The sequence below is a fragment of the Sminthopsis crassicaudata genome, chromosome 2 (assembly GCF_048593235.1).
Source record: "Sminthopsis crassicaudata isolate SCR6 chromosome 2, ASM4859323v1, whole genome shotgun sequence".
NCBI lineage: Eukaryota > Metazoa > Chordata > Mammalia > Dasyuromorphia > Dasyuridae > Sminthopsis > Sminthopsis crassicaudata.
Window position 1 is genome coordinate 388,783,117 of NC_133618.1, and position 12,433 is coordinate 388,795,549.

The 12,433-nt window shown below is 40.2% G+C and overlaps 1 protein-coding gene across 8 annotated transcripts in view; it reads left to right on the forward strand.

Moving 5' to 3' along the window:
• Positions 1–9,244: 9,244 nt before the first annotated feature.
• ANKHD1 (ankyrin repeat and KH domain containing 1) overlaps positions 9,245–12,433 on the forward strand; it is a 129,757-nt gene continuing 126,568 nt past the window's right edge. For 6 of the 8 annotated variants that reach the window (XM_074291557.1, XM_074291558.1, XM_074291561.1 and 3 more), the window contains exon 1: positions 9,245–9,769. In XM_074291557.1, the coding sequence (XP_074147658.1) occupies positions 9,389–9,769 (381 nt within the window). In that variant the 5' untranslated portion in view covers positions 9,245–9,388. The remainder of the gene's footprint in view (positions 9,770–12,433) is intronic. The other 2 variants (XM_074291555.1, XM_074291560.1) reach the window with 1 other exon arrangement.

Sequence of the window (12,433 nt, forward strand, 5' to 3'; positions counted from 1 at the left end):
TAGTATTGCTGATACTATGTACAATGTTTTCTTAGTTCTGTACATTTCACTTGGCATCAATTTATACATGTCTTTCCAAGTTTTTCTGAAATCTGTTCATCATTTCTTATTGCACAGTAGTATCCTATTACAATCATATACCACAGATTGGTAGCATTCTTCTATTGATGGGCATCCCCTCAATTTCCAATATTTTGCCACCATAAAAAGGGCTTCCATAATTTTTTTTAACATGGAGATTCTTTTCCCTTTTATGATCTCTTTGGGATAAAGACCTAGTAGGGTTATTGCTGGGTCAAAGGGATGCACAGTTCAGTTGCCCTTTGGGCACAGTTCCAGAGTGTTCTCCAGAACTATTTGGTTCAATTCACCATGCCACCAACAATACATTTTTTTTAAGTGAGGCAAAATGATTTAAGGACAGTTCTACTTAGAGTTAGGCAAAATCTGAGTTTCAAATCCTAGCCTCTGAAACTTATTAGCTGGATAACCTTGGGCAAGTTTATTTAATTTCTTTTAGTTTGTTTCTTCAGCTGTTAAATGGAGATAATAATACCTGTTGAACTTACCTCACAGGGTTGTTGTGAGAATCAAATGAGATCATATATATGAAGTACTTTGTAAATCTTGAAGCTCTATAAAGGTCAACTATTGTTATTATTCCATAAATGGGAAAATGTACCAGTAGTAGTTATGAACTTTTAAGTAACAAGATCCATGATGTGCATGCAGTGGGAAAAAAAAAAAAACTCTTATTCTGGATTTATTCTGTCCAACACCTTCCCCCTAGAAATCCTAGAAACAACAGCTTTCCAATATTCCCCAGAGCCTATTCACTGGGTATGAACCAGGGAGAACCTAAGCTGACAATACATTCCTCCCCTCCCTGGAGCCTCTACTGTGGCTTAATCTCAGTTAAGTAACTTGCATTTCATAAGCAGAGTCATTAGTAATTATCTGCCAACAACTATTGCCCTATTCTTCATAAGACTGGCTGAGAAACTAACTTCAATAGAAACTCCTCTGTCCTCCTACTTTTTGAATAAGATGACTTTATCAACTCTAACCAGGTTCCTCTGATACACCAGACACGTGCACTATGAATGGAATGATGAAAACTGACAAACTTTCTAATGATTGTTGGACAAATCTTTTCCTACCCCAACTAGAAGGCTGAACCCTAGTTGGTTTTATTATTTTGCTATTGTTTAGCAGGAAACCTGAGAATTGGCCCATGTCTGAGAGAGACTTACAGGTTAGAAGAGTGCCTGGGCGAGTCCTGACAATCATCCCTCTTACTCACCTTCCCAGGATTCATGAGATATAGGTCCTGGTACTTGTTCCATGTTAGAATCTTACCTGAGTTCTCTCAAGACACTCTGCAGCCACAACATGCATTACACTGCTTCCCTAAGGTATCTGGTGGGTGGCACTGTTACCTGCCCTACAGGTGAACACTGAACTGCGTCTACTAATTTATGGATCTGACCTCATAAGCAAGGGGGGTGCGGTGAACTGAGTTCAAAGACTAAATAAGAGTTCTTGGTTTAACCAGAAGGAAACTAGTTCCCACTTATAAACATGTTTGCTCCCCAAACAGGAGTTATGGGTAGATGCTCTTGAGACTTTGGTATATTTAAAATGTTTCTGATTCTTGATGGTAAAGTCAGAGGTTGAGGAATGGGTGTGGGAGACCATGTTATAAATTTCCCTGAGGCATATTGTACCAAATATGCAGCCTCACTAAATATAATTTTACATGTCATTCATTGAAAGATGAGTTGATCATAAATCAACCAATATCTAGTAGATATACATACTTCAGTGAGTTTGTAAATTGGTTTGAAAAGTTCCCAATTTTTCAAGACTCTTCCTATAAGCCAAGAAATACAGTCCTAAGTCTCCCTTGCTAGCGCAATATAAAGTCTTGGTACACATTCCTTTTTAGAATTTTAATTCAATTATTTGTCTGTGATAAGTTTCATTTACCTATTCTAATATTAACAAATACCAAATAAAATGGACATTTTTATGCTAATTAGACAGAAAAAGAAAATTGTATGTGAAAATGCAGACCTTTATTATGTATAGCTTACTTTACTTTTTAAATAAATAACAAATTAAGGTTTTCAAAACTGTCTTGTTTTTCTGGCTTCCTGTTTATTCTTAATTTAAAATAATATTTTAAAGAGATAAGACACATGTTTTCAATAACCATTTTTCTCCCCATCACATCAAGATAATATCTATTTCTAGAATAGTGATCCAAGGCATAAGTGGCAACTGTTTTTGGCCTGTGCTTTAGAAGTTTCTTTACTGAAATGGAGTCTGACTGGAGAAGGGCTCATGGCTCTAGATTCTTTGTAAGGGAATTTTAAAATCTACAATGTGAAGACCTACTTGGAATAATATGATAAAGAGGTTAAATACAGATTGGATGATTAACTAAAATGTGTAAGAACTCACCAGAATGAAAACAAATACAATACCAAAAAACCAAGTCTCTCCTACCTAGCTGCCAGGCCAGTAAACATAATCAAATGCTATTTCAAAATTCATTAAGAAGAACTTCAAATGGTTAAATTATGTATCAAAATGACCCATAATTTAGTAGACTGAGGTGCTTCTAGTTTGCATAATTTCTAGAATAATATCAAAACCTTTTGTCCTTAGTTCTTTAAAAGAAATGGTTTAGGAATTAAAGATCAGGAACTTCATGTAAGAATTTGCAGTGAGGCTAAATCTTGAAGGAAACTAGGGATTTCAAGAGACTGAGATGAGGCAAGAATGCATAAGCTAATTCAAAGGCAAGAGATAAGAGTATCATGTAAGAGAAATGATAAATTCTGTTTTGGGGGAAATTGTAGAGTGTGCAGAAGGGAATAATGCATAGTGTTGGAAAAGTAAGTTGGAATCAGCTTATAAAGAGTTTTAAAAACCAAAGAGAAGAGTTTATATTTGGTTTTGGACATAATAGGAAGTCAGTGGATTTTGATGAGTAGGAGAGTATCATGGGCAAATCCTTCAGGAAAATGACAGGAGAGGCACTTAAAGGCGACCAATTAGGAAGCTATTGCTATAATCAAGGGAGAGGTAATGAAGGACTGAACCAGAGTGGGAGCCAAGAGAAGAGTAGATGAAAGGGATATTGTATAAATAAAATTGATAAAATTTGGCAAATGAATGGATGTTAATTTCTGTATTTATAAGTGGATATGAAATGGATTTTCACATGTTTATCCACATGAATATTCATGTAAGGCCAGGGATGAAATCCCAGATCTGCTACTTATTACTTATCAGTAAAATGAGGGCATGTATTTTAAATGATCAATAAAGTTCTCTGTAGCTCAAAATATAAAATCCTACTATTTTAACTTCTATAACAATAGTGCTCTAACTAATTCCTTCCCCGTCTTCAATATTTTCTTCTTCTAATATTACAAATTATTATTGAATTACTATTTCAATCTCCACCACTATGATCATGTTAATCCCCTGCTCAAAAGCTTTCAATAGCCCTTAATGAATTTTCTTGTAGCATCCTACAAGTTGAAATCACCTAACGACATTTAAGATCCTCCAAAATATGGCTCTAATTTCGTATTTCTCCCACCCTCTATCTCCTTCACAGGTTTCTTTCAAGGGAAACCACTTAAAAGTGCCCCAGACATGGGAATTTCCAATTCTATGATCTTGTTCATGGGTACCTCTGTTTGGTATGGCAGTGAATCTTGCTTTGTTAACATGAATTGGTCTACCTGCCATCTGGGGAGGGGGTGGGGGGAAGGAGGGGAAAAGTTGGAACAGAAGGTTTTGCAAGAGTCAATGCTGAAAAATTACCCATGCCTATGTCTTGTAAATAAAAAGCTATAATAAAAAAAAATGTAATGGGAAAAAAAATAAAAAAAAAATTTAAAAAACAGATTAAGAAAAAAACAATTTAGGAAATCAACTATGTTTGATAAAACATGCAATATTTTATACCTATAGTCCTTCATCTCTGCAAAAAAGGTAGCCTTCCCCTCATTTCTGCTTATTAGCATCATGTCCATCTTTTATGGGAGATAAATGGCATCTCTTCCACAATCTTCTCCACCTGAAAGTGAACTCTTTTTCCTAAGAACTTTCATAGCACTTTATTAGTATACCTAAGATCACAGAATTTAGATCTAGAAGAGATTTTAGAAAATATTTTTGCCAACACCATCATTTTAGAGAAGGCAATAAAGGCCCAGAAAGATTAAATGTTTTGGCCAAGATCATATAAGTAAAAAATAGCAGACAGAGCTTGAACTGAGGTCTTCTCAATCCAAAACCAGTGAACATTCCTTTTATACCACACTGCCTCATGAATTTATTGCTTTCTGCATATCTTTTTTTTTTGCTGAGGCAATTGGGGTTAAGTGACTTGCCCAAGGTCACACAGTTAGGAAGTATTAAGTGTCTGAGGCCAGATTTGAACTCATGTCTTTATATACTGTACCACTTAGCTGCCCCTGATTTCTGCATATCTTGTATATTCCAAACTATATTGAGGGTAGGCACCATGTCTTTTTCATCTTCATGTGTCCCTCAGCCTAGCACAGGCCTCTTACCCATCAGCTGCTTAATAAATACTTGTTAATGGATTAAGATTATATAGAATTAAAGCTGGTTTTAAGGGTATAATTTGCTTGAATTGTGTCACAACTGCATGTAGATTTAAGAAACATATTTAAGGCATAAGAGCTACTTTCAGTGCTGAACAATCTCCAAAAAGCAACCTGGTAAATTCCCAAGATGCCAGAATACTAAGTAGTTTCTGAAACTTTGGCCTTGTCTCTGGAAACATGCAAAAGATGTGAGTAAAAATGACTGTCTTCTATGTAAGCCTTATTCTAAATTCCCTTTCCCCATTACCCTCCACCTCCTACCAAATCTCTCAAAGAGTAAATCAAATAAAAATGTGGTGGCAAATTTGGATTTTGTACTACATTGCCACTATTGTTTTTTTTTTTTTTTTATTTGACAAAAAGACAGGCCGAACACCATTCAAATTCAGTAGCCCATATACTTCTTGAAGTGGCATTATTAAGTTTTTAGTCAAGCAAAAAAAAAATAATAATAATAATTATTATTACTACTTCCATTCTCAAGACTTTATAAGGATTCACTAAAATTTATGTTGTTGGATGAAAGTAGAGAATTAAAGCATGTATGTAGTAGGGTGAAAAAGGCAATGTGGTTTGGTGGGATTCAGGTCTTAACCCTTTGGCTCTCAATCCTATAATGGATGACTTCCATAAATAGCTGATTAAACTATTCCTTAAGTATAAATTAGGTTTGTTGAAAAGTTGAAAAAGGAAGATAAAGAGTATTTTAACTCTTTTAAAATCCATACTAGGGAATCTCATCTCCTGGAACACTAAAATTATAATAAAACATTACTGTTCTCTGGATTATTTGGCTCATTATGTGACTTCTAGAGCCACATTTGCAATCACTTATTAATCAATCCATCCAATAACTGAGCAACAAACCTTTAATAAACACTTATATGCCAGGCACCATTCCAGATGTTTTAGATACAAAAATTAAAAAAAAAAAAAAAGTTCCCATCTGCAAGCAGCTTATTATATTTTAATGAATATACACACGTATATATGTCTTATCAAATAAATATGCTTACTGCATATCCTGAAGTACATCAAACATAAGGCATGTTGAAATTAGATGTCCTATAAAAAGCTTTGGGTTACATGTCAATAAAATGTGGATTGATAACTTCACTTTCATGAGTATATATCACTGGCTTGGCATTTTTAAATGAAATTATGGAGTTATAGAATTTTCCTTTCTTTGTCTTTCTCTACACTTCTTAGCTTTACATAATACTGTTTGTCTTTGTTAAACTTACTGTACAATAAATACTGTATATATGTTATATGCCTTAACCTTCTACTAAATTACTGAGTCTATGCACCTCCTTGTACCTCCTTCTCCAAGATCAGAACATAGTTATGCATATAAATGTTTGTTGAAATGAAATGACAGCTAAACTAGAGTCAAAGTTTATGTTCCAGCTTATGGATATTCAAATAAATATCCTGATCTCTTTTCTATGTTGTTCTCATATTAATTTTAAACAAAACATTTTCTTAAAGAGTTCTGTGTTCTTCAAAGTTCAATACGTACTAATAACATCTTTTCATTAGTTTACTAACATGTTTTAAAGTCTATTCACATCAGAATGAGTCTCATATGTTTAAAAATGTGGAAACTGAAGTCATTACAAATCATACTGATAAGAGTTTTATAACTTTATCTTGAATGTGCAACCTTATCAATTGTGATTGGGGGGAAGTGATTATAAAATAAGGAAAGATCTACTTTCTTAAAGACCATCTAGTCCAATTCCTTCATTTTACAGATAAGTAAACTGAGGTCCAAAAAGATTAGATGACTTGCTGAAGGTCACATAGTTAGGAAATAACAGAACTGGGATGTAAACTCTGGTCCTCTGATACCAAATCCAGTAATTTTTCAGAACACATTTCTTTCCTCTAACACAAGTTTCCCCTTTAGAAAAAGTTTTGTGTGTAAAAAAAAAATATTAGTTTTGGAGTAAGAAAGTCTTGGTTTCAGATTTTAAATCTTTTTTGAAATTTGAAAATTAAATGTGATAAGGTACATAAAGGACTATGAACCTTAAACTATCCAGTGAGAGCTATTATTAAACCCTGAAAAGTTAAATACTATTTAATATTCATTTTAAATATCAGCAAGTACAAGAGTAGGTTTGGAAATTTTAAAATACCACACTACCTGTAAAACCATTGAGCAAATGTCCTACCCATCATTGGGCAGTTAAATTTCTGGAGATAATTTATTTTACATCATCAGGAGAAAGTTTATTTTCTTAGGGCTGTCTGAAATAGTATACGATTCTAAAAGTCTCTGATGTTGAGTTCTTTTTAAAATAGATTAGAAAGTATAATATTTTTAGATAGTTCAAAAGTATGTTTTGTGTTTTGAGTTTGCAGGTATAGCAAGAAGACCCCTCTCCTCCCTAATAATGTTCTGTCAGCACCTATTTTTGTTACAGGATGCGTACAAGCTAAATCTGATTCATCCAGCTTTGAAGTGGGTTGGACAGTGTTGGGTTTCTTTTGTTATTAGTTTGGGTCATAAAATAGACTTTAAGATTCTAAAACACTGAGGATCTGAAATAATTATCTCATAGGTGCTAGATGAAGTCATAATAAGCTATCTTTAACTTAATATTCTTGTGTAGTATTTAAGAAGTATTCCTTTGCATTAAGTATAAACTCCTTTGAGTAGCTGAAAATAGCAAGCTTATCTAATAAGCTTTAAGGTGATTTCACAAAAAGGGGGGGGGGGAGATCATCATGTTATGAATACACTGCCAATCATCACGTTTCCTACTATTTTTGCAGAATCTGGTTAGATTTTATTTCCAAAGATTTTTTTTGTTACTAGTTCAAAAGAGATGAAACAATAAATACTGCACAACCAAGCTATATAAAAATTAAGCTTTACTAAGGCTGCAAGGCAGTACCAAGCAACGAAAAATCTTTAATAGTCTTTATTCAACTCATTATTCCGTTGACATTTTCTGGGTCTAGCGACAGAAGCTTCTCCAAAGTTCCTCTCTCACAGGGGACAGAGGACTGGCAGGTGGAGCAGAAAAAGCACTGGACCGGGTACTCTTACGGCCTGGATTTTGTTCCTAGCTCGGCCCCTACTTAACTGTGCGACCTCAAACAAGTGGATTTATTTATTGAAGCTCAATTCCTGTAGCTGTCCAATGATGTCCCTTCTAGCAGTGACATTTATTCTAGATCAGCCTCGATAAGACTTTTATCCCATTAGTGCCAATAGCACATAAACATTTTCTCCGGAGGAACCTAAAAGCAGCCCTAATTTAACCGATTTTCTTTTACAACGGAAAATCCCAGTGATAGGAAGCAGTCGAAACTAGGGTCTGTGGATGAACTGGGCCCTAGGCCCTGGGGCGGAAGAGGTCCTCAGCTCCCGCCGCTTGTCCTTTACTCCACAGTTGCAGCCGAGTTTCCCGGGCAGGCAGTCGGCGCAATCCCGACCTATTTCGACACACTTCAGCTTAGGGGTGTGGGGGGTGGGGAATGAAGGTGACACTGGAAGCCGCGGCAGCAGCTCTGGGCTGGGGGGAGGGGCGTAAGCCGAGACTTTGGGTCCGCAGCTGCCCGCGCCCCGGCCTGGGCGGAGTCACTGAGTGTGGGGCTGGAAGGCCTCCCGCGGAAATACCTCGGAGCAATTACCGTAGGCTGCTCCGCGCGCCCGAAGTCCATAGCTTCACCACAGGAGCGTAGAGGCCTGGACCCCAGAAATTTGAGGCTTCCGCAGCTCCCAAGAGTTTTTCTCTCCCTTTGGCAACTCACGACCTTCCACATGGTGGAGAAGGGGCCGGAGAAAGCCGCGGGGAACGCGGGAGGGTGGGATTCAAAGAGAAATGCAGCCTCACCTGCCCAAGAGGCGGAGCTCACTTGTACTGACTGACGGCCAGTTCTTCCAATCATAGTCCGACATGAGGGGCGGAGCCCTTCGTTGACTGACAGAATTTCTTCCTCCAATCATAGGGCGCACTTTCTCTGACCGGCCATAGTTTCCGCGCCTGTCTCAGAGCGGCGCCTAGGAATTGCGTTGCCCTCTTCTTACCCCTCCTTCTCTGGTTCTTTGGGCCTTTGCCACGGAAACCCAACCAACTGGAGAGTGAATGCTATTCCAAACCTCACCTATCCCTGGGCGTCATTCTCGCCAGCATTGAAATCTCGATTGGGGATTTCCCAGCCCCTTCCCGTCACCTCAGATGGGGGGCGGGATGACTGACATGATAACCGGCCAATTGCGCCACGCGACGTCGGGTGACCAAATGACCGACACTTCATTGCGCCAATGAAATCCCCCATTGTGAGGGGTCAACAGGACTGACGACACTGCCGTCTAATCCACATTAAGGTTGGGAAGCGATGGGCAAGGAAGCTAGCCAATAAGAACAGAGAAAGACCGGAAGTTGGCGCGCGCGGTGTAGAGGGTGGGCGCTCGCAACCGCCTCGGCCTGCGCTGCTCAACGCAGCTTGGTGGCCTCGAGCCAGCGAGCAGCGCGTGACGAAGGGACTGAGCGACGGGCAGCCGCGGCCAATAAACGGCGGCCGCCGGGGCTCTGCAGCCAGTGGCGAGTGGGGGGGCGGGAGGCAGCAGGTTAGGCTGTGGGAAGTTAGTGGCGCTGCTGGGACTGGGGGAAGGAGAAGCTTCTTCCTCCTGCAGTTCCTCTCGCTCCGGGGACCAGCGGCGGCGGCGGCGGCCGCGGGCTACTCGGCTGCGGCTCCGGCTCCGCGTGCGAACTATGCTGACAGACGGCGGCGGCGGGAGCGGCGGAGGCGGTGGTGGCTCCTTCGAGGAGGACCTGGACTCTGTGACTCCGCGCTCGGCCCCGGCCGGGGCCTCGGAGCCACCTCCGCCGGGAGGGGTCGGGCTGGGGCTCCGTACCGTGCGGCTCTTCGGGGAGGCCGGGCCCGCGCCGGGTGGCAGTGGTAGTGGCGGTGGCGGCGGCAGCGGTGGCGGTGGCAGTAGCAGTAGTGGCGGTGGAGGTGGCGGCGCGGGCGGAGGGGACGCGGCGCTGGATTTCAAGCTGGCAGCCGCGGTGCTGCGGACCGGGGGTGGCGGCAGCAGCGGCGGCGGCGGCGGTGGTGGCGGCTCCGGCAGTGATGAAGATGAGGTTTCGGAGGTACGTCTCCTCTCTCCGCCTCCCGGATCCTTCCCCACCATACCCGGGGGTGCTGCTCCCTCTAGGTCGAGTGGTGGAGTCAGTTCCCTTTGCCTCTTTCTCGGCTAAGCTGTCTCCTGACAGCCGGTGGGGCCCATGGCGGCGGCGCGGGGCCTACTGCGCACTCGGCCCCATCTTACAGCTTGGGGCTCGGGAGGACTGGCTCCCCGAGCTTCCCTTCGTCCTCTGAACACCGGGAAAGAGGAGACAGTCTGAGGCCCTTCGTCTTCCGGCCCCTCAGGGGAGCGAGGGGGTTCGTAATGGCCCCTCCCCCACCCACCTTCGGGCTTGAAGGGGAGCGGGCGTCGGTCAGAGTGTCCCTGTCCTTGGGACTGAGTAGAATCGGGGACTGTCGCCGAGCACCTGCATCACTTTTTATTTTTCGACGGGGAGAAGGATTAAGACCCTTTTCCCCGCCTTCCCAAACTTGAGTTGGATGCTCGCCATGAGTTCTCTTGCCTTTGGATTTAAGAGGCTTTTTAGTTAATGTGTCGTCTTGGTGTATATGGGAAGTAGGCATTCTAAAGAACATCCGAACGTGCGCTGAAAAATATTTCCTGTCCTCTTGAGAATACACTATGAAGATTGAGATGAAAAGTTGTATTGGTGCATTGTTCCGCTTCGGGATGATAGTTCCCATGGTCTTTAGAAGCCTGAGGAACATCTGGCACCCTAGGGCACCTTTTTTACGTAAAGAGAATTAGTCTTTCAAATCCTTGTTCTAGGAATATTTTCTGCCGTAGGATGAGACCTAGATACCGTTTTCCTTGGACCCTAGGGAGAACGGGATCAAAGAGTTCTTCTCTTCTTATGATTCTTTAGCATACGAGATTGCCTATGGTGCCATTCTTAATTTGTTCCTAAAGTTGTAACATGCAGTCAGCCATTTCATTCTTTTTTTGATATACATATATATACATGTATAACTTTTTTATGTATATCCCCATGCTTCTATGTACACGTCCTGTAAAGGGAAATATTGCTCATGGGCTACAGAGAACTCTGTCCCTTTTATGCTGTGCTAATTAAGGGGTCTTCCAGAATAGGATAAAAAGAGACAGTCTAAGATAATAGGGAAGGGAACTGGCCTTGGAGGCTAGCCGACCTGAGTTCAAATTAAGCCTCTGACACACACTTGCTGAGTGACTCTTCATATATACCTTCCTACAATATTCTACGAAACTCTAAAACTAAATAAGTTACAAAGGAGGTACCTGTGAGTGCACATTTGTAGAGGGACTTGATTTCATCCTGGAGTTACTTATATCAGTAAAATCACAGGTGCAATCCCTATTCATAACTGCACCAGGATTTTACTTAACTCAGGTAATTTGCTTTTTCTGGCTTTTGAAATTGGGGAGGAAGTCGGGGCTGAGATTTTGATTCTAGGATTAAGGAAATGTGTCTTAATTGTGTACCTCCTTTGATATGTGTCTTGCTGTTTAGTAGGTACTTAACAACAAATGTTTAATGAATGTGTGAAATCAAGGTGGGGCAGATAATATTTAAGTAGGCTTGGTTTAGCTGAAGTTAGGTTGTGGGGAGTGTCTAGTGCACTTACTGCCTTAGGCTTATAGATAATTCCCGGAGCTAAAAACCTCTACCCTTTTTAATTGAAAGTGTTAGGATGCACATTTAGAACTTGGAAGTGGGGGGTGGGTGCCGAGGGGGAGATCGAAGGAAAAAGGGAGAAACCTAGAAACTGCAGAGACTTAGGGGAAGAGAAAGTGAAGGAGGGGGGAGGAGAGAGAGAGTTCTGTTTACTGAACTGATTCTTTGGTTTTTTTCCTGTAAATTTGAGCATAGTCAATTGTCATGGGAGAAAAATTCTCTTGACTTTCATATTGTAGGTAACAAAAAAGATAAAAACACTTATTTACTTTATTTAAGTCAGTATTTCTAACCGTTTTCTGGAATTATAATGGGAGAGATCCCATTAGAGGAAGTTTTTGGCTAAGGTTTCACTTTCATGACTTATCATTTTATTAGTTATCTGACACTAGGCAAGTGACCAATCTGACATATTGGTAAAATAGGACACTAAAACTTAATCTATTCCACCTACCTCACAGGGTTGTTGTGAGGATCAAATGATATATTTTGTAAAATTGTAAAGTGATATGGAAGTATAACGTGATAACTTTTAATGTTATTTGGATAGAATTTGAAGGGAAAATTAACAACAGCATGTCTTTATTTGAAGTATCTCTAAAATTTAGTCTTTGGAGTATCCTTATTTTGTGCTCTATTGATAGTGGCAGAATTTTTCTTTTTCTTTTTTTTTTTTTAAATAGAGTACATTCTGCAAATACCCTTACCCTAATACAGATTTGTATGAAATGAAAAAATCGTTATTTGTGGGCCATATATAGATAATCTTTTTTATCCTCTTCCGAGTAAGGGTTATTCTAGAATAATATCAAAACCTTTTGTCCTTAGTTCTTTAAAAGAAATGGTTTAGGGATTTTTCTAGATTCTCTCATGTATTTCAAGGCTTAAATTTTATTTTGGGAATACTTTCTGACTTCCATGGAATAGTGGTGGTACAGGTCCTAAGGACCTACTTACTTACATATTCCCTGTACCTAAGGATTTTGGTGTTGATGTCCAGATAGGTCCACAGTT